This window comes from Phaenicophaeus curvirostris, chromosome 18 (genome assembly GCF_032191515.1).
Source record: "Phaenicophaeus curvirostris isolate KB17595 chromosome 18, BPBGC_Pcur_1.0, whole genome shotgun sequence".
NCBI classification, from domain to species: Eukaryota; Metazoa; Chordata; class Aves; order Cuculiformes; family Cuculidae; genus Phaenicophaeus; species Phaenicophaeus curvirostris.
The window spans coordinates 3,679,883-3,706,671 of record NC_091409.1 but is presented as its reverse complement, the minus strand read 5'-3'; the positions used below and the strand labels follow the sequence as shown (position 1 = coordinate 3,706,671).

Here is a 26,789-nt window from a genome sequence, read left to right as displayed (position 1 = left end):
GGAATAAATTACCAATGCATTCTCTTAACTTGGGTAATGGAAAACAAATTCGTTCAAAGTCTGACTCTGTCCTCCCAACTGAATACATGTAATATGCACAGCAATGTAATGGAAAATCTGCTCTTCTAAAATTAGTTTGAACAATTAATGTGATGACTAAGTACTTCTGAAACCTCACTGACAGATAAAAAGAAATTGATTCCAACAGGAGACTATGTACTCAAAGTATTAATACAGAACTGTATTACAAAACTAGACTTACCAGTGCTGGCTTCATAATGAAATTATAGTTTGGCCAAACTTAGTATCCACTTAAGTAGATGCAATTCCATTTCATCCAGTAGAAACATAGATTCACTCTAGTTCAGCAGGTATTTTCTCACCACTCATTCACATTGCCAAGTATTTAAACAAACAGATTTTTTTTTAAACAAGAAACAGATGATACATTCCATTCTTCCCCATTTACACCAGTAGAAGTTCTGCACACAGATTACAAATGGTTTGGGGTTTTTTTTTCTATCAATGACCACACACAATTATCCTTGAGCTTGCAGCTGCTTGGTGGCATTTATTTGACTGGGAAGCCTGTAAAAATGTGCGAACAATCAAAGATTACAGAATAACAATCACAACCTTTAAAAAAAAAAAATCAACAAAATCCAAAGAAATGTTTGAGCAAATGGCCAGCTATTGATGTAACTGCTGGGAACTCTTTCCTATCTTAAAGAAAATATATATACCATGAATGTGAAACCTAAACCCATGTCAAACATAGAAGTAGCAGGAAAACACCTTGAGAAATAAAAGCCAGAGAAGTACATCTCTAAACAACAGCAGAGTTGTTTCCATGTTTCAAGGACTTTCCTCAACTATACCAAACAAGAAATACACATCCAACAGCAACTGATGAACACCACAAAGAGAAGAGTTTGAAGTTAAGGGACCAGTAGGCTATGAAGTTTGTAGGTAGTGTGGTTCATTTGTATTAAAGACAAACTGTCCAGTGTTTGGTTGTTCGGATAGCGAGGAACTCGATTTGTTCTCATAAAACAAAAAGGCCTGTCACACTAGTGCTCTCAATTCTTTGATGAGAAACCACAGGAATCATTCATAATGAAATAGCAACTGGAAAAAGCATTAGATTTCCAGCTCGAGCAGCTGGAGGAAAAGTACTTGACTTTCAGAAAATTTATCTGAATTACAGTGAAAGGACAAGTTGCTATTGGAAGTGAAGCACAACACTCTGCCCATGTTATTATAACAGAACTTCTGAATATAAAAAAAGCATTTAGCAAAAATTTTATTTGAAATGTAGCATGAACCCATAACCATAAGCAATACAACATATGATTTTACAGAGAATTTGTACAGCGTGACAAGTATTTCTATACATGCGCTCCCTTGGTTTTATTTAGTCATTATCAAACAAACTATAAACAGATAAACAGAAATAATAAGCATTCACTTCTAAAAAGAAAACTTTGGCATGTATACAACAGGCTAGTTAAAAGTAAACAGTTGTAGATTCAAGTCAGAAAGAGACCCACTTGTTTTGTTTCACAGCACTTTTGAACAGGATGAAACTCACCAGCACTGTTTTCTAGTTAATACAAACATGAGTACGTTTTTTTTCAGTCCAGAAACCCCTGTTAAGGGACAAAAGCAGCTTCAGAGAAATGTAGAAGAACCAATTTCTAACTCTAAATGTGTCAGTTTTAAAGCAGTATAGGCAACGAGTATTTTGCACACATTGGTTTGGTCATGAACAAAATAAATCCTTTAATGGTTTGCCTGTATATCACTTGGCACAAGTGACAATTTCTCCCTTGGGCTGGAATAAGCATGAGTATCGTTGGCTCAGGTCCATTGCTGGAGATTAAGAAAAAACTGGAGCAGAATTTGTGCTGTGCCCACTTTCTGTCTCAAGTCTCTGTCACTGCTGTTGGCCACTTACATACCGAACAAATCCATCCAAAAAATGAGAGAAAACAATTTGCGAGGCATTTCTTCCAGGCATACAGTAGACAATACTTCCATTTTAAAAATCAGAAAGCAATAAAAGAACCCCTGAAGAATAATTAATAGCAAGCCTCCTTTGCGAAGAATTACTTGCAATTCTTCAAGTACTTACAAAAAAATACAGTATTTACACAACTTCTCCAGAACTATTATAATTAACATATTTTAATGTAGTACTAATAAAATAAATCCATAGTTACAAATGGTTGCACTTCTTAGCAGGAATATCTACCCAGATTTAGATTTTGCTGCAATTTCATTATTGCTGTGGAACAGACAGTGGTTAAGTCATGTGAATATTAGCCTCTTTCTTATACACATTGTAATATCCAATTTGAAAAAATGTCCTCCAGCAAGTCAGGATATATTTAATGCAATTTTTAATTAATTTAATTACAGTAATGTAATTTTTACAGTTCCTGCTAAATGTTAGCGATCCAAAGTTGACTGAACCATGGTGCAATAGGGCACAAATGGTAGAAGAGCAGTGGCAGAGGCAGGAATGGCAGAAAAACAGTAGAGTAACACAAGTCAGACTCATACTCACTACTTCTTATTCCTTGGCTTTAACTCTTCTGCTGCGTTTCGCAGAAAAATGTAGTTTTTCTTCTGTGGATTATAAAATTCATGACCCTAAAGAGAAAAATCATCTGTTACTTACTCTCTTCAAAGAAGTATCAACATTACTTTAAAATGTATGAATATTCCATTAGTTTGTTTTATGAACATTTAATCTTAAAAAGCCTTTGAGACTAGATATTGGACAAAACCAGTAGATTAGAAACAGCTTACTGTAACAAGTAATTACAAAAACTGAGCATATAGAGTAAAATTTAAGGGACATTTATCCATTTTTAAGGTATAAAATATGCTTCCTGATAAAAACATATCTCTAATCTCTACTTTCTAGATGCAGCATAACAGCTCCATTTTTTTTTTTTAAATGTCGTTCTAGGCAGAGAAGGTACTAAAACTTTAACAGCCACTCAGTTTTACTTTATATTTTCTATCTTTTAAATGAAATAAGGTTAATTTTTTCAAAGTGAAGCCCAAGCTCTACAGCAACTGCAAAAATACCTCTGTTCTGCAACTGCAGATGCAAATATACTATTTTGTATATTGACATTATTTGAATACACACTCTCAACTCAATACACAGGTATTCAAATCAGGGAGAACAGACATTACTAAAGCTATCGAAGTCCAACACACCTTGAAAATTACAAACTCTACTTGACAGAAATGGAAATTTAGTACTTAGTAGCTACTGGTTACAGATCTGAAAGATAATTTGGTACCTATCTACCATTGCAGTCTATCCAAGCATTTGGAGCAGAAGGATTCATCTGTCTTAGTGTCTAACAAAGTTATCTTACTTCATGCAGCATCCGGAGGATTAGATACAATGCAGCAACTTAAAATCTTGCCCTCTTTTTGGCATGCAATCCAGTTAATCTGTGCAATTTCTGCATTCGTTTCCATCATAAACACAAGGAACATTATCCTCGAATTTAAAAGCACTAATTGTAAAGTAATACTTTCAATGGAACTTGCTATTCCATTAAAATCAGTTACACTTGAACCTCGCTAAACACTTCTTAAACTATTAAGAAGCACTGATTTTCCCTGTTACGATTTATTGTGAAGAGAAATATATAAATTAAGTGCCACCAGCAACCTGCACTGAATGGTACTGGAAATTCAGAATGTGGCAAACTGTGGTTCAAGCTTTTATAACCACAGTCACAGCTTTTTGTTAAAGGTAAAAAGAGAATCTGCACAAGAAGCAGAGATGTGCACTTCAAAGAGATTTATGGAACCTGTTAGGGTGCCGTATTGCCCACGTCATCCCCAACAGCAGAATGGATGTGTTCAACCTGAATTATGTCCAAATCATGTAACTTACACTTTACTCATCCACAACTGCAAAACAGCACAGTTTTGATTGCACTGAATTGATAGCATTATCGAAATGAAGCTAAAAAACCAAAGAATGCACTGTTTCAGTGTTAAAATTCCATCAGGTGACTGACAATTTTAACTTTTCTTGTGTGCATGTGAAATTAGAAAGACTCAGCTACTATTTACAAACAACAGTGAAAGCCTGGTGTGACACGGATAGTCTTAATAGTCAACTGCAAGTATAGATGAGTCTAAATGCTTCCTACCTTTGACCAGTCATAACTGGAAGCATACGCAAATATATTGCCATTATGATTGAAACAACAAGCAGAGATCGGCTGGTCAAGTTGTTCTGAGGTCTTTAGCTTCGTTCGTGCATCTTTATCCCAAAAGCTGAATCTACCATCAGATCCTACCGTTGCAAGAGTGCCATGGACAGGGTGAAATGCTATCCCATTGACCTGCACAAGCACAGAAATACTATGTGAAACACCACACATATGAACAGCTGAGAGGAAACACTCACAACACATTTACTCCTGAGAGAGTAAATACACAGGAAAGATTTTTTTCATCTAGATATAGTTTGGTTTTTTTTTTTTAATCTTTTCAGAGATGCTCTCAGGGACACAGCAGGGGGAACACCAACCAACCAAAAAAACCCACCAAAGCAACAAGGAAAGCATCATCTTTTTTGTAGTACCTAAAAATTCAATGCATAATCCTATTACACAAATACATTAAATACTGCTTCAATATCAGCAAAATTAAGAGGTCTCTTCTCCACCAAGATGTTTTAACGAACGGTTGATCTGGTGTTTGTTTTAAGGGAAGTACAGAAGTTTGTCTTTGGCCTTTACGTATGACTATGACTGGTCTTTAAACATACATTTAAGATCTCTTTAGGCAAGATAAAAAGTCAAGGAGAACAAACAATTCATAACCAATTTTACATTAAGAGTGTATATTGCCCTCTATAAATGGTCAAGCGCTACATGCTGAATACTCACAGCATAGATATCCTGAGGTGCCGATGTGTTTGTTCCATTGGAGCGATGACATTTAAAAGTGAAATTATCTTTTGCACTGGAGAGGGGAAAAAAAGTCTTTTTACTTTTCACATTGTAATCTAAGCAATAAAGAAAGGATGTTCTATTAAGTGATACTTACGGATTTGGGGGGTTGATATAATGAATAGCTACTCTCCCTTCAATACTTCCAAGGGCAAATCCAGTAGGTTTGTTCACTTTGTCTTTAAAAATAGCAACACAGCGATGCTAAATTTGAGAAAGATACAGAGGATTTTAGACAGAGGCCTGAGGGCCAGATTTTCTGAGAGCTGTCTTTTTCCCCACAGGGACAGAAAACATCACATACATCAATGCAAAGATAAAGCAAAACCACAAACAAGGTCAAGACATAGGTCAAATTCTACTGAGAATTTGGGCCACAGTATCTTCATTGCTAAATCTTTATGAAGAGCAGCATAGCCAGAACATATGCCATACCAAGATAAAATACTTTCCTTTTAAAACACTGTTTTTAACAAAAAATGGCAAGCCCAGAAATTTAACAATCTGTATAAATACCCTTGTAATAAATATAATAATTTACCTGGTGTTTAAGGGGAGATTCTATTCTTCTAAATTCAGAAGGTTGATTCTCTAACTGATAAACTATCAAGCCCCTTTCTGCAGTGGCCACAGCAGCCATAGGATGAACCTAAATAAGGTTGTAAAATATGTTGGAAGAGACACTTGTGTTAATAGCATGGCAGAGCCTTCTATTTATTTTACAGAAATCCCTGAAGTTAAAGGAACTTAACTGTTTTAGGAGAAGAAGGACAAGAGAAGAGAAGAAAGAACAAAGTTTATTTGTAGTAATATCTTCAAACAAAATAAATCAGTTGTTCTCTGCCATTGAGAAATTAAACATATAAAAAGTTCTGTTAGCTGACCCTTCCAATGTCAATCACAATTCTGGTATACAAAGCCATCCAGAAATAAGGGCAGGTTGGTTCAAGTGCTGATTTGGTTTGGGGATATTAAAAGGACATTAAGCTTGTCCTGTATGATGCAAATAACTATTTTCCAGAGGCCTGAACAAGATCAATTAATGGTTTACTGCTAAAATCACAGAGATCAAATACTAGCAGTCGGTATTTAGTGCTAACCTACAGAAGCCTCAAAGACTTCCAGGTCACCGATACTCGCAGTCATCTAGCTGACACTAGTTTATGATACACCACGACTTACCACATCCGCACAGTAACATCTTTCAGGGAGCTGCAATGTCATCATAGGTGTTGGTGAACGGGTATCCCAGAACTGATGGAAACAGAAATATGAACAAAGTTATGCTTGGAGCTGAGGACACGCTGTTTAAATTACTTCACTAAAGACAATCGAGTTGGCAACAAGTAGTTTCATTCTTGTCAGAATACTGCAACTCTCTGTGAATTGAGGCTATTTAATTAATCTGTTATTTTAATAAAATATTTTCCCTTCACAAATATTTCCACACACAGACTACCAGTACGCTTTGTGTCCACTTGTTCAGGTAAAAATCATACCTTCAAAGTTTTATCCCAGCTTCCTGTCATCACACAGCTATAATTTGGTGCTTTAATCCAATGGATAGTCTTCACAGGAGCATCATGCTGAAGGAAAAAGGACACACATATATTTACTAAGATAACAATCCACATTTCTGGTTTATGTTACTCAATTTTTTAGTATCTACGCTTTTTAGCCATTTGAGAAGCACTTCAGAAGCACTAAACATTAGCTTAATTTGCTAGTAAATGTAGCTTTTAATAAGAATAGAAAAAAACCCCAAACCTAATAGCTTGAGGCTCGCTTACTTACTTGTGCAATCTGAATAGCTTGATTACTGTTGAGATCCCACATTTTGGCAGTTTTATCACAGGAAGCAGTAAATACTTTACTCCCATCCTAAAAACAACAACAACAACAACAACAACAACAAAAAGCCAAGAACGTAAAATTTGCAAGGCTTATTCTTTTCTACTTATAGCATAACATCAATGTAACAGACATGGGGATTGTAAGACGAAGAAGAATTGCAAAAATGGAAATTTATTTACACCTATATGTTATGGTGGTGCATCCAGGGATGCCATCAAAACACACATTTCTCTGTTCTTGCCTTTTAATGTCTCCTTATACCGATCCATTAGTAACAAAGATAAGGTGTGAATACACAAAAGCTATTTGCTCAAATACACTGAACAAAAATACTTGGTATTTAGTTGTAAAGATTTTTAAAAGAAGAAAAAAAATCCACAGTTAATTTTGCCTCTTATTTTTACCCTGTACTTTGAAACATTATGCAAACACTTAGCACTGATAACAGCCTTTAAACATTCTGCTAGTCAAATCATGAATAGCTAATTTCAGAGATTATGCACTGTTGCTGTAAACATATTTTTATAGAATTCTATGGGCCCAGCAAAATCTTACAGAAAATCACACTACGTATTGCGAAATACAAACAACAGGCAATGGAAACAGCTTAAAGTACAGTATCATCTTGTATTCAAGATTGTCCATTCAATGCCCTCTCTAAATTTTCTTTTAAAACAAAAAATTAAATTGTGCTAGATGTTATCTAGCTTTAAATATATTCTTACTTTTAAACTTAGTTTTCCCCTTCTTAAGCATGTTCTAATAGAATGGACTAACATGGGCATAACCCATATGTGCAGTAACATCAATCACTATTACAGTTATGGGCTTCACCTACACGTGGCACTCGTCTCCCTGGAAGCTACATGCCAATTTATTTAGTGTTTCAGTAAAAACTGTTTAATTATTTTTAAATAGTAACATACATCACTCCAGCAGGCATCTAGTACGGGCCCTGTGTGCATCTGCTGAGCCTTTGGAATAGTCTGTCCATTATCTTGAACTTCCCAGCAGCGAACCTGTAACAAGAGAAGCATATATAGGTGTGACATAGAATCATAGAATCACTAGGTTAGAAAAGACCTCCAGGATCATCGAGTCCAGCCATTGCCACCTGCCAAAAAAACATGTCCCTGAGCACCTCATCTACCCGTCTTTTAAACACCTCCAGGGATGGTGACTCAACCACCTCCCTGAGCAGCCTCTGACACTGCCTGATGACCCTTTCTGTATAAATTTTTTTCCCGATATCCAGTCTGAACCTCCAGTGGTGCAGCTTAAGGCCATTCCCTCTTGTCCCATTAACACTCAGAACTCTTCCTGAAGATATCAGCCTTAGTTTATCTAACAAAAAGTATGATTATAAACACTAAGCTTCTTTCGGAACTACTGAATCCTCATTTTCTCCTAATTACATTCCTTTTACCTGTAGAGCCAAAATTCAACCCCACAACTTCCAACTCCAACTCAAATGGGCCCTACAATCCCACAATACCTCCCAGTGCTCTCCTGGAGAGCCCTTAACCATCAACTAAGAAGGAGCTGCCTGCTGCAGGCTACTGGCCAACAGACCGGACAGAATGGTTCAAAAATGCACTCACATTTGTTCTCCCCTCCCTGTTTGTATCAGCTGGGACCTCACCCTTCAACCCAAACTCCAATAAGCCTGTAGAAACTTAATCTTTTTGAGACTACACTGTCAAACTAGATGCTTTACCATTGTTTTCATGGTTCTTTCACAGGACAAAGCCTAAGTATATCAGTCTAACAGTCTAAGAAACCAAAGCTAAAAACTAAACAAGCAGGGGGGAAAAAAAAAAAAAGTCAAGGTAATAAAAATCTAACAGGGAAAATATTGACTACATATTCCAAGCTGCACCTTAAACACACAGGCAGAGGAATTTATTTATCTGAAGGTCACAACTGAATTTCTCAGATGAAAGAGCTCAGCTAAGTCAAATTTAGTGTCTTGGCACCAGACATAAATTTTGCAGTTCTGCAAAGAGCAAGACTTTCAGGTGCCCTCGTACAAGTCTTTAGGATCACATTTTGCAGTTCAGGTACCAACACTCCCACTTTATTAATCTATGGGACTTACTGTGAGTACTCACATCATTTGCCCACGATCCTGCAATGAGGAAATTACCCGGCAACGTGGGCGGACTGAACGCTAAACAAGATATGCTGTCATCAGGTGGAGATGTTACCTCAATATCCTATAAAGGACAGAAGACAAGACAAAATCAGCCATGTGAAAACCGTGCAGAGAGTCTATTAATTCTAGGGTGAGTTAGCAGGTACGGCTGTGGCACATTCGACAGAGCGATGGTCCCCACAGGGGTAAGGCACCTACCTTCATGGGGTTATGGTTGTCTGCAGTTGTACTGCCAAACATGCTGGTGCCTCCCGTGCCAAACCCTGACGTTGATCCAAACAGACTCATCCTGCCCCTGCCGAGGAAGAAAAAAAGCTTACAGAAACCTGTAAAGCCCGCAAGCATCCCTAGGGTGTCCCCGAGCATCCTTGGGGAGCCCTGAGCATCCCTTGGAAGTCCCGACCATCCCTTAGGAGCCCCCTGCACCCTTAGGGCGCCCTCGAACATCCTTGGGAGCCCCCTGCAGCCTCAGGGCGCCCTCGAATCACAAAAGCGCTAGGTTGGAAAAGGCCTCGAGGATCATCGAGTCCAACCGTTTCTAACAACCGCTAAAACATGTCCCTGAAACCACGTCCCCGCGCACCCTTGGGGAGCCCCCTGCACCCCCGAGTGCCTCGCCCCCCCCCCCCCCGCCTACACCCTGCCCGGGGCGGCGGGGCCGCCGGGCGGAGGAGGCCGCGCCATGGGCCGCTGTCCCCTCTCCCCGCGGGCGGAACGGCCGGCGCGGGGTCCGGGGCACCCGCGGGGCGCGAGGCGGGGGGCACCGGTCACCGCTCACCCGTGCCGGCGCGCTGCGAGGGGAAGGCGGCGGCTCCGCACAGGCCGCGCCGCGCTGCGCAGGCGCCGAGGAGCGGGGGGCGCGTGCGCGGTGGGCGCGCGGGGCGGGGCGGGAGCCTGGTGAGGCTCGTCGAGGCCGTGGGGGCCGGGGGTGCGGTGGGTGAGCGGCTTGCGGGGCAGAGCTGGGCCGTCGGGGCTGCGGGAGAAGCTCCACACGAGCCGGCAACGTGCGCTCCCGGCCCGGAGGCCGGCGGCGTCATGGGCTGCATCCGAAGCAGCGCGGCCAGCGGGGCGAGGGAGGGCGTTCTGCCCCTCTGCTCTTCTCCCGTGAGACCTCACCTGGAGGACTGCGTCTAGTTCTAGAATCCTCAGCATAAGAAGGAGAAGGAGCTGGTGGAACGGGTCCGAAGGGGGCTGCGAGGGTGATCCGAGGGCTGGAGCGCCTCCCGTACGAGGCCAGGCTGAGAGGGTTGGGGCTGAGCAACCTGGAGAAGAGAAGGCTGCGAGGAGACCTTAGAGAGACCTTTGAGTTCCTGAAGGGGCTGCAAGAAAGCTGGGGAGGGGCTGCTCACAAAGGCTTGTGGTGATATGATGAGGAATGAGTGTAAACTGGAGAGGGGCAGATTTAGATGAGGCACTAGGAAGGAATTCTTCACGATGAGGGTGATGAAACACTGGCCCAGTGATTACAGAAGGAGACGTCTATTCAGTACAGATCATCCTGAACACGAGATGTTATCATTTTCAAAGAATGAACAGTGTCTGGGATAACACCATTTTAAAGAAAACACACTATTGGAGGGACATTCTGTCTTAACTTTCAAAGAACACTATTAGTTAGATGAAACTTTAGCTAAAATCAAAATGCTGCAGTTTTATAATAGTAACTGCTTCTTGTATCAGGGGAGGCTTGCTCACTGTCCCAAAAATAACCCTTCCCGAAGGCCAGAAGTAGAGAAGTGCGCCACTGCCGAGCTCCATGCAGGCTTGTTGTTGCCTCTGTGCTGCTCTGACCTTCCCATGGGAACACTGTACCATTAGTGTCCCATTGCCTTCCCACTCGCTGAGGGAACAGCCCTGTATTCCAACTGTGCCTCAGCTGTTCATGCACTTGGGCATGAGAAGTTACCACTAGGTAGTAACACTGCTGCTGCACTGTAAACAAAAAGGAATTTTAATTGCTTCTGAATTTAATTCTGGTGGAACAGTAAAAAAACCCAATTAGGTAAGTCTGCTGAAAATATCGTCCGTAAGATCCCTACTGATGACTGTGTTGGAAGTATTGTCTATGCAGTTAGTTTGTTTTCCTCACATAAAATTTATTTAACACTTTAATTACCATGGTTTTCTGCTCCTTTTTACTTTTAGAGCCAACTAAATAAAGAAAATGAACAAAGGATTATGTTATGATGTGCATCATTAACAGGATTGTTTATTAAATTCTTAATCAGTAACATCCGCTTCCTTCTTGTTCATTGAAGACAAATAATAATGTGGTTGCTGGAACATTTACGGCTGCTTGAGATACGCAGTAATGAAGAATTATCTCTGACATTGCAGTCTCAACAACAAACACAAAATGCCACAATGCTGTACTCAAAAGTAATTTCCAAAAGGAGGCATGTACAATAAATTGTTAAAAAAGTTTCTTACTCTTCTCAAAAATGAAAATGTTGGTACAGCATCACATTGTGCTTTAAGGCAGAAGACAAAGCAATTCCTTGATACATTTTTGAGCTTAACATTTTCCAGCCAGAAAGAATATCTGTCATTATCGTTTTCTATATATACCATTGCATTGGGCATCGTTACAATGCAGAAGCCACAGAATGGTAGTAAAAGAATTCTGTAAAAGCATCTTAATTCCTCTGGTGGTTTGAAAGAAGAGGGAGAGAGAATGATAATCTAGAAACAGTGGTAAAGAAACCTAACTATGAGCTGAAGCATACTCCTCTGTGTCTTGTTTGTTTGGTTTTTTTCGAAGAGCACTCAACAAATCACTATCAAGAAAAACATTTCATTTGCAAAAAGGCACTCATAGCCATCCACCAAACTGCAGTTTGTTTGGTAAATAGACTCTGGAAAGGTAGTCTGATGAAAGAGAAGTCAAAACTTGAATTTCAGCCTTCAGTTTAGATGCTGCCATAATTTCCAGCTTAAAAAAAAAAAAAAGAACAAAGGAATGTGTGATGCTGTAACAGCCTGATCCAGGTTAGGTAATGATTTAAATAAGAATTACACTTGTTGGATGTGCATGTGGGACTGTAAAGTCAGTATTACTGGAAATGATGCTGCAAAATCCCTGTCACAGAGCTGAGATTCATTTTATTGTAGGTTATGTGTACCTCACAGCACCACAATTTATAACAGGAAGGGGAAGGTACACAACACTTTTTCTTCACATAATATATTCCTGAATTGAGACATATGGTTTAAAAGCTACAGTCAATATTAGAGTTAAGTAACTGCTCTAAGTGTTCCCCTCCTTGTAAAGATGTAATAGATTCTGCAATAATCCAGAAAACAGTAAAATCCCACGTATAGCATATGATCATCAGGTGACTAATGGCAGGAAAGCTTAAAATGCTGCCTGTTCTGGCCTGTAAGCCATTGAGGTGCACTGATTCAGAGAGGCACCGGGCATGGGCTTTGTCAACCTTGCCTTCTTCTAGGGCTGCAAAACCTCACTGGTTCTGCTATACTAAGAGTTTGTCATCATAAAGAGGAATAGGACTGAAGGTTATAGGATTTGTCCTGTGAGGAGTAAGAAATGGGAAACAACAGATTTTTACGTACTTCTTTTTTCCATGTCGGCTGACAAGCAATGTAAGGTCTCTTCTGTATACTTGCTAACTTATTTTGATCTTGCTTTGTAAAGGGAATCAGGGCATCTTTGCTTATATTTAACCTGAAAAGGAAATAAAGTTGTTAAAATTCCTCAAATATTTAAAAAATATTTATTCTAACTTATTTCTTTATGTTCAACCAAAATAAAGTATGACAAGAATGGTGGATTTAAGCATCAGCTGTCTTTCTGTGCACTTTTGTCTGTGAAACAGAACAATACTTCTGTTTCTTTTGGGGAAATAACTAACCTCTCAAGATCAGATGGAAGGAGACCAAGCCACTTTATAGATGGAACGGTGAGATGATGGGCCTCAAAAGACATTGACTAAAATAAGAAAGGTTAGCTGTTACATTCAGTGACTTTTAGTTTAAATTATTTGAGATACATGCCCTGGCAGGTCGTGGTCAGATTTTACTATGAAGATAATTAGGTATTTTCACTATCAGAATGCTACAGGAGAAAAATCATGCAAATGAAGCTAACCATATCCCCTTCCTCCCAAGGTCCCTCTAGACTTCATTTCTCTTCTAAGGCAGAAACAAAGCAAAATGAAGAACGCTTTTCTATTTGGACTGAAAACTGCCTGTGCAGCAAGGAAAAACTGAAAAAATACTTAAATTAAACACCTGTCATTGTTCTCCAGTTTCTTTTTGTTGCAGGAAGAAGACATTCCTGCAGATACACAAGACCTAAAAAACTCTGTCTTTCTGTTGAAACAAAATGATAAAAGGGCTAACCATTCTAACAAGGGCTGTAACATGTCATACATTCCAGCTTCCAAGCTTTGCTACAGAACAATAAATTTGAAGTGGAAAATTTATACGCACCAGAGATCCATATTTGTAGATGCACATTATTTCTACACCTAGGTTGTAGAATACCAAATGTCAAATGTCTGTTTATCTGCACACTGGGCACATTCAAGAAGACTACATTTATAGTTAGATTTTATAGCATAACAGTTATGGCTGTGAGGCTCTTTGGTTGGGGTTTTAGGTACAAAGTAAGATTCTTATTAATACCTCAAAGCACAACAGAGCATCATAGAGAGTATATTATATCCATATATATGACAGGGGTGCAGGGGTGTTGGAACTAGATGATCTTTAAGGTCCCTTTCAACCCTAACTATTCTGTGATTCTATGATATATAGGTATGTATCTCTACGGTATATTCAATGGGGGTGTAAAGCCAGAACAAATGTTTTGGTTAAACTGCTGTACTCCTAGATATATTCTGCATAACTGAGAAACCTTCTGATTGTGTTGGATCACTATGCTCCAAGTATCTTCCCATAGAAGTGAGAAAAGGCATTCTAAATAAATTTTGCTTTCCTTTCATGTCATTGAACCTTTAGAGATTTACCGTGTGGATCTGCATCCACAAGGGTGAAAATAGGAATTTGAAAAGTATCCCACAGTTTTCTGACCAAAAGTCGTGTATTAAGATCTGGTACGCCTTTTCCCTAAGGAAATAAAATAAAAGCAGACTGGTTTTTAAATTGATTAAAACAACATCTGGCTACATAGGCATTTACGTTTGTCATTTAAAAGCAACCAACCAAACAAAAAGCTGGCAGAAATATTTCTCCAGTAGTTGTTTTGCAGAGAAAGTTGTATGCTCTTTTTTTTCGGCTCTCTGAGGGGGAAGGAGAAATGGGCTGGGGAGCGACCCAGCAGATGTCCTGGATCACAGGCACTGTAGATGTATCTTACATTCTTCTAGTAAAGAGTTAATTTGTAAAGTCTGGGAACTGATGTATAGATGTACCTTGCTGCTATCTGTATAAGGTGATGTAAAACGGCTACTTTTTTCTTCTCAAAAATATCTATGGCACTAATGAAACAGTGTAAGTTCTTACTGTGACTGTAAGTGGATGGTGTGCTGCACAGCATAAATGCTTCTCTCTCTTAGCTATGAGGATATGTTTTTTCCTCATTGTGGGCCAGATTTGTCCCAGGACAAGTAAGTACACATATTCCATTTACACATTTCTATTAATCTCCAGGCTCTATACCACTTTCAGTCCAAACCAAAACCAATCCGTTCTGTTTCATTTGGGTTTGCTAAGCCTAGGATCCTGATGGACAAAAGGTTACTCAATGGTTAAGCCTTTTGGAGACTGAGTGGGACAGCTACTAAGCAGCAGCACCTGAAGTTGATAAGCTACTAAGCTCTAAGGAGAAGTTTGGAGGAAATAAGTCTTTAGAATGTGTATTTTGTATTTCTACCAGGATAATTAAATGAAAAAAAATATATCATTAGACATGTTTCATATTAATTTTACTATGGCCGTTTGAGTAAGTTTGAGCACAACTACAATGCATTTAAATACTTACATCTGGCTAGATGATAGGAAATGTAAGACACATACCGTAATCATTATGCATGGGGACAATTTATTGCAGAAGTCATCATCCAGGAGTCTTTGAAAAGTTGCATCTTTTTCTACAATTAACATAAATTTGGCATGTGAGATTAAATCTTTTCTGTTAAGGCTAGCTGAATGTAAAATGATCCATCACTCTGATCAATTAAAACTAAATGCTCTAAAAGACCTGTTTTGGAGCCAAAAGCAGTGTTCACTACTCAATTTCAGAGCCAACAAGCAAAGAGAAAATTACCAGAACTTTGTTTAACTTGGAATACTCTTTGTTTTCACTTTACTTTTTTAGTCTAAAATGAGAGCTCTTGCTCAAAGGATACTTTTAATTCCTTGAACATTAGATGGCACAGTGACTGCCTAGAACAACAAAAATTAGATTAATCATTTTAAATAGAGAAACCGATATATTTTAAAATAACAACATTAGGTAATGAAGGACACAATTACATCTTGAAACAACCATTTTCTATATAGAAGATCAATCTTGACGTTTTCACCTCTTTATGAGCATATTCAACCATTCACGTCCTGCTCTATTTTATGGTTGTGTAGGAGTCTTCCTGTTATAACAAGACACTTTTCAAAAAGTGTTTGCGCTGCAGTCATAGAGGACTGTTCATCATATGGGCATTACAGAAACTACAATATCCTGACTAATTTTTTATCTGTCTTAGCCAGAAAAAAAAAAGTTTACTTGATCTGAAGATTACCTATTTAATACAGGCTTAAAACATTTAATTATTCTCTTTGGAAGACCATTAAATCCTTTCTTTTATTAACCTGCAACCTGATTTTATAGCTATTTTTGAGCAACAGTTTTTAGACAGTGTTTACATCTAACGTTAGGATTGGCTCAATCTGGCAAGCATATGGATGAGAAAACAGGAACTGGAGGAAAAACTTGGCAATGAGTACGTATATATTGAAGTGTGTGGTCTGGTTTTACTTCTGACTGCTAAATAACTTCCTATGCCAGGGTGGATCAACCCAGCAAATAAATATGTGAAGAGATGCAGAAGAGCATTAATAACAGGGGTCCTTACGCTCTGCTTAAACCCAAAGTATAATCACAGAATCACTAGGTTGGAAAAGACCTCCAGGATCATTGAGTCCAACCATTCCTATCAACCTCTAAACAATGTCCCTGAGCACCTCATCCACCCGTCTTTTAAACACCTCCAGGGCAGGTGACTCAACCACCTCCCTGGGCAGCCTATTCCAGTGCCCAATGACCCTTTCTGTGAGAAATTTTTTTCTGATGTCTAGCCTGAACCTCCCCTGGCAGAGCTTGAGGCCATTCCCCATAATAGGGAGTGCAGGTTGTCTTTCCATTTTGAAATTACTAACTTAGGCTTAAAATGAACACATTTTCCAGAAAATCATGACAACTGTTAGCAAGTCAAAGTTCTGTTCCTGTGTTCATTTTCTGCAAGGCTGTAGCAAATCTTTTAGGCTAGGTTAGGCAAATCTCATCTCGTCAAATCACCTTTGGCTCTTCACTCTTATGAAACCACAGTTGTAAAGTTCTCTTCAGCTCAGTGCCACCTTTGACAAAATCAGTTGACAATACAAGCCCTTCTAATGTCTGTAATTCCTGTATAAGTGATAATTCAGAGACAAAATAGCCCCATATTACATACCTTTGGTTGTATGATACTGGGTACATGAAGACAATATCAACTCTTATGGAGTACCTTCATTAAACTTCAGTAAATGAGAACATAATTTGGCTTCAGAAAGAGATTTCTGGTTATAAAGGCTCAGTTCAGTCTCTCATCTGTGCTGTTGCTACTAGACGAGTCTGCCTAGAGCCGTAGAAGCAGCTCACTGAGGACCGTATGTTAACTTGTACTGTAAGATTTGTTCTCTTACTCTGCCAGAAATCAATCCATTGCGACAGAAACACAGTGTGTTCAGAGTGCTCAGGACTTTTTGATTCAGAGCACTTATTTGACAGAACATTGTAATATAAAGCCTGAGACACACAATAGAAACGCTGCCTTTTGCAAGGCTCCTGTGCTAGAAGGCAGTGCTATAAACCATATCCAGGGAGAGTGGTTCCTGGTAAGTATATAGCTGAGCTTTAGAACTGCATGGGAATTGAGTGATACTTTTTATCTCTCTTTTTTTTTTTCACCTAGGTTGCAATGTCTGAATTTGCTACAAGCACAGGTCTGTGTAATAAATATATACAGTAACCTGAGCTACAATAAGTGCAGGACATCATGCAAAGGTAGATGCTATGAGTTACTGTTCTATAATACATACTGTTGCACTGCAAGTACAATTCACTTTTGTACCATCTTCTTCAGTGTAAGTTAAATTGCCAGCTACAAAACCTTTAGTTGTAGACAGCTGAAAAAAAAGTGAGTTGCATACAGTAAATTGGATGTTACATGCTGTTATGTTGCTATATTGCACAAGCAAACCAAGCAACTTCTGAAAAGAATTTTGATCACTAATGATCCATTATTGACTGCCATCAACCTTTTAAACACTAAGCAATGTTGTTGTCACTGTGGATATAAAAGTATACTTAAAATAAAATATGTCAACTGCATTTATCGATCAAAGAAATTATTGAAAGGCCTAAGATAGAAGTAAATAATTTGAAAGGTTGTTACATCTCTGACTTACTTTAAGTTTTCATTTGTGTGTGAACTGCTAAAGAGATGTCTTGCACTCTGAAGTTTAAGCACTGCCTTCACTAAGTAATTGCAAAAGGCCCTATGATTTTACCTGGCAATTTGTCCCAAAGTCTTCAGAGAAAGCAAATTCTATGAATTTTCTCTGAAGAAAGAAACCTTTCAAGGGCTACGATAAACTATAATTAGGTTTCATTTACCCAAGTGACAATTTTTTATTTTAACTACCTATTTCCTACTGATAACTTTTCTTTGTATTTAAGCTTGCAGTTCAATCTATGGCATTCGGAAGTAGTGATAAAAACATTTATAACAGGCCACTTACTATGTGTAGACTTCTCCGAGGTATCTTAAGCATGCAAGAAATGTCATTGATTATATTGTCCACAACACCTTGGCTACCAAACAGTAGTGTATCTGAATAATATATATCTCTACAAGACAAAATATTGTATTTGTAATTATAGTACTGAAGTAGCCGTAGGCTCATCAGAATTTTATAGAGAGCATGGATAATCAGATCAACCTAAAGCATTTTACCTACAGGAATCCATTATCCTATAGGTTTGCATTCTACAGGCTATTTTTCACAAAAGCGTTCTTAAAATACAACTCTAATTGAAATTGCATAAATGTAGCATATTACCTTTTAGTTGCATAAGTATTGCTCTGCACCATCTTATAGATCATAGATAACAGTTTGAGTATCAGAGCTGGAAAAATGCATTTTAAAAAAAAAAGTTATGTATTTTCAGAAATGCATATACAATGATTTGTCTTTATATTGACCTGTATTGGTGTCTTATAAAATAAAACTTTGAAATGTATATTTTAATATACTGTGAAAATACAGAGCACCTGTACTAATCAACAGATTCAATAATTTCTAGCATAATTAGAGAAAATATGATTGAGTTAAGTGAGGGAATGTTAGCTTTGCTGTTCAGGCCAAGAAATTAAACCGCTGAGTTGAAAAGAGAAATTAGAATATTGTCCATATTCCAAGATTCCTTTACTAGCTTGCTTTTTGAAGAAGGGTGATGTTTTTACAATAAGACCTTTTGAATATGCCTTCAGCTGATATTCATTCAGGAAGTGTAGAAACTGTAAGAATGCTGTATTAATTTCACTGTCACTCACTGTAATTTAATAGAGAAAAGCTGAAGGACTGGTCATAATATCAGGTTATATTAGCCACAGTGCACAGTACTTTTTTATGGTCTGGGTTTTTGGGTTTGGTTTTTTCTGGGGGGGGGATGGGGGGGGATTATTGTTCGGTTTGGGGTTTTTTTTAAGCAAAGTTTTTAACTAAAATACAAGAGAAAGTAAGAATTCTGTTGTTGTAGTTTAACTTACCAAATCTGTGTGCTGATCTAGGGCAGTCACTTCTTATTTGTTTTGTAGTAGTATGTGGTACCATCTGTAGACCTATAGAATCTTTAAACCTGATACAGTGCAAACAAATGCAATAAAACTGTAAACTTATTAAGTGTGTGTAAATTGTTCTCTGCAAGGGAATTCAGACTCAGATCCTTTTCCTATAATCAAACACGCTAGTGCTATTTTCAGACTTAGTACAGAAACTATCAACTTGGGTGGAGTTGAAGCAGCTGAAGCAGAAAGGCAGGCAGGTCATCATCTGCCAAAATGTCCTGTTCAAAACATTGGTGAACTGCCCCATCTGATCATTGGTTTCAAAACATGAGTTTCTAAAGACTTCAAGACTTGAATTTAAGCCTAAAATATGTGTTTCTGGGAAAAAGTAGAGACAAGAAAAATACTGTATACATATTTATAATGGTAAATATATCAACATAAATTATTATTTAGCATAAAAACAAAGGAACAACTGACATAGGAAAAAATGTGAATCATTATTGGAAGACAAATCAAGTCTGACATAGTGACTTTCTGACACAGAATCCATGTAAAAATGTTGTTATTTCATATTACAATAACGTTATCTGATCTATGCCCTTGAATTACTTTTAGAATAACTCAATTACATTCCATTATTAACTTTGGAAACAAAAATATGGTCCATCCTATTCTCTAAACAATTGTTCAGTTTAAATGAGCTCCACCATTTCATGTCTGACGGTGCACATTTCTCCAAAAGTATCAGTTATTTTCTGAATGACATTTCATTATTTGTGTTAACATTATTTTCATGCCTTATGATATGGCAATTATTTCTTTAAAGCATTATTTTTTTTATTTCAGAGTTGTGTATGTAGTTTTTGAAATTATTGATGGCAAAATGGATATAATTTTATCTAAAACTACAATATGTTTCTGAATTGCTTTGTGAAAGGTTTTGCTTCATGCATCCTTTGGGTGGCAGAACACACCACTGTGTGATGACAAACACCAGTGTAGCCTCTGCCTGACAGCTCTAAGGTAACTCCCTTGCCTTTGTGCTACAACATTTGAAAGAAATTTGTGTGTTTCACTTGTATGCTCCCTACTTTGTAACTGCATGGGAGAAAAACAGTAATCAAAATTTTGCTGGATTGCTCTCCCAGGTTAAATGGGGAATGCTCCTTTCAGAGAACAGCGTGTTGAAGGACCTGATCAACGCGGCTCCCACAGACATTTCACAAAAGCAACTGCAAACTGGCATAAGATCAGACATCCAGCAATTCTTCCCAGGATCGTGTTTACTGAAGAAGTTTTCTATAAAATCTTCTTCCCACTAATGGGATTTTATTTTATTTTTTTTAAGGCCTGGCATTCTCACTGACATCATTCTCAGGTGAATAAGACCTCACTGGGCATCTACAAATATTTACAAGGAATATTTCAAACATGAAGCCATTCTCTTGTTCTACTAGTTCCTGCCAGCAGATTGCAGCTGTGTAGATTAGGTATGAAAAAGCTGCTTAAAAAAGAAAAACAAAAATCCCCACTGACTGTATTTTCTTCCATTCATACTATATTTTGGCATTCTGATTTGATTTTTTTTATTCATCTATTTATTTTTATTTTAAAATAATTTAAATAATAGTTCAGCTTTTTAAAATGTGATTGATGAATCTCATTTTTAACATACTGGGATGTTAACTTGTTCTAATTTGAACGTTTTTCCCCTCTATGTGTTCTGATAGCAATTAAAATCTCGTATTTGTTTTTCTAGCCTAGAATGCCATTTCCCCAAAGACTGCCAAAAAATTGCAAAACTTCGTTGTAGTATTTTGATTTTACAGACATACGAGTGAAACATTTTTGTCAAAATATCAAGACACAAACCATTAAATTCCCTGGAACATACAAGCCTTTCAGCTAACTGATTACCTTCAGGCCTCTCAGGTTTTTTGATTGACAGGAATTTATTGCTCTCATTAAATGAGTATTCCACCAGAGTGTTACGGGTGGAAGGTTGCTATGCTTTCTCAACCTCAAATGTTTGTAAAGTGTCCACTTAGAAGCACCTCTGAAATATTATCAATCTAAATATCCTTTAACCCACTGAAGGCCAAAGCTATTATAGAACAAGAAATAGTTTTATGTCCTCCTTTATCCTTTTGCTTCTATATAATAGAAAGCAAGTAATCTCCCAGTTTCAAGTATTTTCAGTTTAAATGAGCTCCTTGGAAAAAATACTGTCGCACAAGAAACTTCTAAAATTACAAAGTGTGTTATAAGGAAGGACAGGTGGCCTTTCCTCCAATCCTGTGGCATAAGGTAGCATAAGATCTGAAATTTTGATAACATTAGAAACTTGTTTTGCTTTATTTGGCTGGCAATGAACTTAGAACACAGCAAGGAGGCAAGAAATACAACAGAAAGAAGTTAGATGCATCTTCTCTAAAGAACAGGAAGATAAGTTTAACACTGTCATTTAAAGAAATAAGTTACCATGGGGAAAAACAGGGAAAAGAAAAGCAGAAGCACATCAGAGGATGAATTTGCCAGTAATTTCTTCCAGCCTAGAACAGTTTTTTTCACTCTAACACAACTTATTATTTCTGGTTTCTACTGCTTCCAGGAAATGATTGTTTACAGAACCTCTCTTTCCTTTCTAATCACTATTACAGTAGTTTTACATTTCTCTTTATGCTGTGGTCTGTTATTACTTAATAAATGATGCCTGTTGATGCAGAGTGGTTAATAAGTCTTACTTTTTATTTGTCCATTATTTTTTTAAGAAGTTGAAGAAAAATTATTTATTGATTCTAGTGCTTATTTAACCATGCAACATTAACTTTCCTGGGAGTTACACAATGAAATCTATATTAATATAAGGTAGGAGTTTGTAATGTATAATACTTACTCTATATTCTTCCAATCTAATCTGTCAGCCACTGTGAGAACAGGTGCTTTTTTTTGGGCCAAGCTTTTAAGTACATCTTGAATAACGTTTTCTATTGCTTCAAGAACTTCAGAACTGAAACAAAAGAAATTAATTATACAGTTCATACGATGAAATCTAGTTCTACTTTGAGTTTTGTTCATCTCTCCTCATCCCCACAAAAATCATGGAATCCAAAATTGCTTCAAGGACACACTTCTTTCAAAAATGTGAAAGAACTGTTTTGTTTTTTAAAATTAATTTTATTCAGTTTCCCCAAATTCTTTGACTTTCGATTCCAAATGCATGACTGAGGACACAATTAAAAGTAGATTTCGATTCAGTCCTGAAACCATCAAATTTTTCACCAGCTGAACTTTTAGACCTATGGGCTGGTTTGTGACTAATGATTAATATTTTACTATAAATGATGTAATACTGGCTTTGGCTATGATTTGAGCTAAGTTGCTTTTAAATGCAGTAAATTTAAAAAATGTTCAAGAATACAAATACTTCCTGTTGTACCACTGCATGTCAACCTTTTGATCTGCTGCCCTGAACAAACTGTTAAGCAGTTTAATTATCTGAAGGCTTAGTCTCAACAGATGCACTGTGAAAAGAATGAAATCTGTACCTTTCACCTAAAAAGACAAAGTAACCATGCAGCAGATCCCTTACAGCAAAATTGTAGGCTGCTTTGAGTGTTATGACAGATGCTTTTTATTTTCATAAGCAATCTGACTCCAACATTTCAGCCGTCCTTAAAATAAAAAATGCACTGCATATCATCATAAGTTTACATAGTAATTAAAAGAATAGACAAAACTTATTTGAGCTGAAAGTTTGATCAGCAAAGTCCAATTCTGTCCTTAAGTAATATACTAAGAAATAGGCGATACCAGTGCACCCCTCACAAAACCAATGATCTCATTGTTACAAAATCAGCAAGAATTATTTTTAAATCCCAGCTATGATTCTCCTTAAACAATAATGAAATGTCACTAAAGCTCTTTTCTATCAGCTGAATATTTTTCTTCCATTTTGTAGCTCAGCTTCCACTTACTTCTTGTTTGGTTGAAATTAGATTATAATTTTTGAAAGCAATTTCTGGAAAGTATTAACCTGTTATTTTAAAATTTTATTTGTAATAATATTTGTATTAAAAAAGCCCTACTAGTATTACTAATATTTTTGTCCAATAATATTAAACCATTCAACAAACACAATGAAAGATTTTTTTTTGCTGGTTTTCAGATGAATAATCTTGGATACAGAGACACTAATGGCTTTCCAAAGGTGAAAGAGTGAAGCATTTCCATTGCTGGTAATATACAAGAAGGCCTGGCCATGCTGCTAATACGTAAATTAATTTTCTACTGTACGATAGTTTCATAATCAAGTCCAACTTTCAGACTTGAAGTCTCTTCCTCCTCATTAAATTCCTACTTCTCACTGCCATATCCAAAACAGAAATTCTGTTAAGCACAGAGGAAATGGTTGGCTGGTGAGCTAAATGTGTAACACAGCAAATAATAAGAGTGAAATAGGTAAGCCCAGCTGACTATAGTGCATGCCTCCAGCATAACCAAAATTAAAGTGTTGAAGACAATAAAAATATGTATGGACAACTGGATGAAAGAACAGATAGGTAAACAGGAAATCTAAACTATGCCACTGCTTTGATGCTTATAATTATTTTGCTAATTACTTTGCTTTATCCACTGTAACTGTCTTAATATTCCAGATATACTTCAAAGTTCGCTGCAGAATTTGAAGATCCAGGTTTCTGTTCCAAGCCCAGTTTCCTCAAGATGGAAGATAGGAGAAGAGGATAGCGATTTTCTCTTTGTACCCCCTGCTGATATTCTGTCTCCTTTTGCAGAGATGAACTGAATTTTAATAACCAAACATATAATACCAGCCAAGTATGCTTACTTAAAATTCACTCTGGTTTAGTTAACAGCGAAATCTGAGCAGAGAAGGGGTAGGCACTGTATATCTCACAGGGTTTGCCTGATCATTTCTAACATGTTGCATGAGTAGATTCTTGTTTCTGTTTCGCACAGGAAATTAGTTTTCAAACTTTATAGCATAAAAGATCAATATTATAACACCTTTAGGAAGCAAACATAAATACACAAGAGGAAGTGTTGCAAGTAAAAATCTGCAGTGTAATAAACCAAGACACTGCAAACCCTAGACAATACTTTGCTGAAGACATATGGTTCCCATACACCACCGCAAAGACTATAAACTCTCCAAGATTATTATTAATATTATTATTACTGCTACTACTACTACTACTACTACTACTATTATCATGGTCCTTTTCTTTTTAAAATACTTCTAAGATGTTCTTAAACTGTTCTAGCCTCTGAGACCAATATTCTTTCTGGAATTCTGTTTAAAAATAATGGTGAGGTTTTGTTACTGAAATTCAGTACGGGGGGTTTTTTTTGGTCACCATTTTAAGTATTTCTGTCTGTACCTACAGATTTTTTTTTTGAGAGGTCTGAGGGAGGGGAGATGCTGTTTGTGGTGTAAAAGCCCTTTCTTCACCATGTTTTTGTCGGGGAGTGTGTTTTTCCGTTTTGCATACACACAACCTACTTGAAGTATTACCACAAAAAAAGAGTATCAGTGGTATTTTTCACATCTTTTACCTAGGGACGTGGCTCTCATGACCAGACAGACTTGTTTCCCTGAAGGTAGCCTTGCTCCTAGCTGGCACTTCAGTGGAACACGCACCGTGGTCTTCCATGAAGGCTGGTGCCGACCAATCCAATGTCTCTGGAAAGGATGAAGCCATGTTAAAGAGAGGCAAAACAGATCAGGAAAGGAATTAGAAAAGGCTCTTCTTCATGCTGGACTTAAAACTTATGATCTGAGGTCAAACTCTAGGGCCAGAGAAAATTCTTTTTCTACCGAAGATTTCTGTAGAAACCAAAGTCAAAATTTTCCTGCCTTTGCTGACGGATTGACCAAGGGCTCTTCACACCTTTTCAAATGGGAACGAGCTGGCCCGGCCCTTCCCGACTGGCTGAGAGCTTTTCCCGCCCCTCCTGACAGGCCAAGGGCTCTTCCCGCCCTTTCTAACAGACCCTTCCATTCCGGACTGACCGAGGGCTTTTCCCGCCTTTTCTAAGGAGCAGGAGATGGCCCCGCCCTCTCTGACTGACCAACAGCTTTTCCCGCCCTTTCTGACTGACCAACGGCTTTTCCCGCCCTTTCTGACTGACCAACGGCTTTTCCCGCCCTCTCTGACTGACCAACGGCTTTTCCCGCCCTCTCTGACTGACCAATGGCTTTTCCTGCCCTTTTCTGACTCTCCAATGGCGTTTCCCATTCTTGCTAACAGGCCCTGCCCACCCTAACCTTGTTTCACCTTCCCTGCCTGTAAAACATCCTCTGCTGGGAGCTGAACCTCCAAACTGCCTCTGGACCTGCTGTGCAGCTGAGAGATCTCTGCTGAGCAGATATTTAAGCACAAACTTCACAGCACTCGGATCTCAGGGTCACTAGAATAAATCCATCCAACATGACCAAATGGCTCGTCAATATTTTCCTCATTCCTCAGGAATAACCAGCAATTGCTTTCTTTCCTCGATGTCAAATTTCTTTCCCTGACTGTTCTCAGCATGTGGAAGAAAGCCAAAAAAGCCGATAGCTCTAGTGCAACTCCAAGTGTTGGGGGGAAAAAAAAAATCAATCTCCTTCCCCAAAGTGGAATTCGGCTTCTATTGAGATTAAATTTTGATAGGAATGGTTGGACTCGATGATCCGGTGGGTCTCTTCCAACCTGGTTATTCTATGATTCTAAATATTCAATGCTGTTTTTATAATTTGCCTTCAGTATTCAGAAGTTTCAGAACAGACTTAGGATAGGTTTTCAAATGTTTTGCAAAACACTCTTAAAAGCTTGTGTTCTACACAAACAGTAAACCCCCAATTCTAAGAGTCATGAATCACCAGCTTCCAAGAGAGCCAAGATTTAAGGAAAAAAATGCTAGATTTTGTAAGACTTACGGCTGAACAAAAACGTTTATGATTCATGTGGAATCTTCGGCCAGAGCACATCACTTAAAAATGGACAATCCGCATCCAGAAACAGACAGCAAGTTTGAAAAGAAATCCCATATGCAATTTTAATGTTGGTGCATTTTATACCTGTTGTCTTTAGGTCCTCACGTATTCCTACAAAAATTCCAGCCTCCTCTTTCACTTCAGTGGGTTTTGAGTGCAGAGATCAGGGCTCCTTCACTAAAAGCTCAATTGTGAAAGAAAGCAAATCCTAGGAATTTAAACTGCTCTTACTTTTCCAGTCATGATCTGCCAAAGTGTATTTTCAACTCCTAGCTACATAGTGGTCATTCCGAGAGTTTTAGCAGTAACTTAGGAGATAAATATCTTAAGGGCTTGTCCTTTCTAGAGAAAATGTTTTAAAGCCCAGTGTTGATACCATCATCTTTTATGCGCAGCATAACATTGGAAGCGGTGTTCTATTTAGCTCGCTGCCAACAGCATTTCAAAGGTTGTGATGCTTAGACTTGTTGTTAGCAAATTAAATGATGTAGTGTTTAAAATGTTGGAGGCAGCTGGTTTCTCCTGCTGTTCCATTAGCTACTAACCCTGAACTTTTCTTCTTCGATTCTTGTAAGAGGAAGCAGTCCAAATCCAGCTTGGGTAGGTAATTAAAAAATTCGTGTATTGATTTATTCAAGGAAAACCTCAGGCTATGATGATATAAACACAAGGTGCTTCAATTAACAGAGGGAAGAAAAGAACGGGGAATTAATAAATTGAAATTTTCAGATCTTTCATCTTAAGTCTTCGGC

At 37.9% G+C, this 26,789-nt stretch overlaps 2 protein-coding genes across 4 annotated transcripts; both read right to left on the bottom strand.

The window, feature by feature from the left end:
• Nucleotides 1–545: 545 nt before the first annotated feature.
• Nucleotides 546–9,843, bottom strand: RAE1 (ribonucleic acid export 1). Of its 2 annotated transcripts, none has more exons than XM_069871918.1 (12): nucleotides 9,785–9,843; nucleotides 9,205–9,301; nucleotides 8,963–9,067; nucleotides 7,778–7,870; nucleotides 6,792–6,878; nucleotides 6,497–6,583; nucleotides 6,180–6,251; nucleotides 5,539–5,646; nucleotides 5,095–5,201; nucleotides 4,935–5,010; nucleotides 4,191–4,385; nucleotides 546–2,655 (listed from the first exon to the last, which is right to left on the bottom strand). In XM_069871918.1, the coding sequence occupies exons 2-12, from the start codon at nucleotides 9,292–9,294 to the stop codon at nucleotides 2,569–2,571; spliced, it is 1,107 nt and encodes a 368-aa protein (XP_069728019.1). In that variant the 5' UTR covers nucleotides 9,295–9,301; nucleotides 9,785–9,843; the 3' UTR covers nucleotides 546–2,568. The 2 variants fall into 2 exon arrangements, with proteins under 2 accessions (XP_069728019.1, XP_069728018.1); XM_069871917.1 differs by lacking the exon at nucleotides 9,785–9,843 and having other exon boundaries at nucleotides 546–1,649; nucleotides 2,570–2,655.
• A 1,840-nt stretch (nucleotides 9,844–11,683) lies between these two features.
• SPO11 (SPO11 initiator of meiotic double strand breaks) lies at nucleotides 11,684–24,733 on the bottom strand. 2 transcript variants are annotated; one of them, XM_069871798.1, is made up of 13 exons: nucleotides 24,618–24,733; nucleotides 21,937–22,050; nucleotides 19,020–19,108; nucleotides 18,310–18,376; nucleotides 17,989–18,097; nucleotides 17,287–17,373; nucleotides 15,339–15,375; nucleotides 15,007–15,116; nucleotides 13,998–14,097; nucleotides 13,459–13,496; nucleotides 12,879–12,955; nucleotides 12,580–12,691; nucleotides 11,684–11,938 (listed from the first exon to the last, which is right to left on the bottom strand). In XM_069871798.1, exons 1-13 carry the CDS (start codon nucleotides 24,713–24,715, stop codon nucleotides 11,819–11,821), a joined length of 1,158 nt encoding a protein of 385 aa, XP_069727899.1. In that variant the 5' UTR covers nucleotides 24,716–24,733; the 3' UTR covers nucleotides 11,684–11,818. The 2 variants fall into 2 exon arrangements, with proteins under 2 accessions (XP_069727899.1, XP_069727901.1); XM_069871800.1 differs by lacking the exons at nucleotides 18,310–18,376; nucleotides 19,020–19,108.
• Between the last annotated feature and the right edge of the window lie 2,056 nt (nucleotides 24,734–26,789).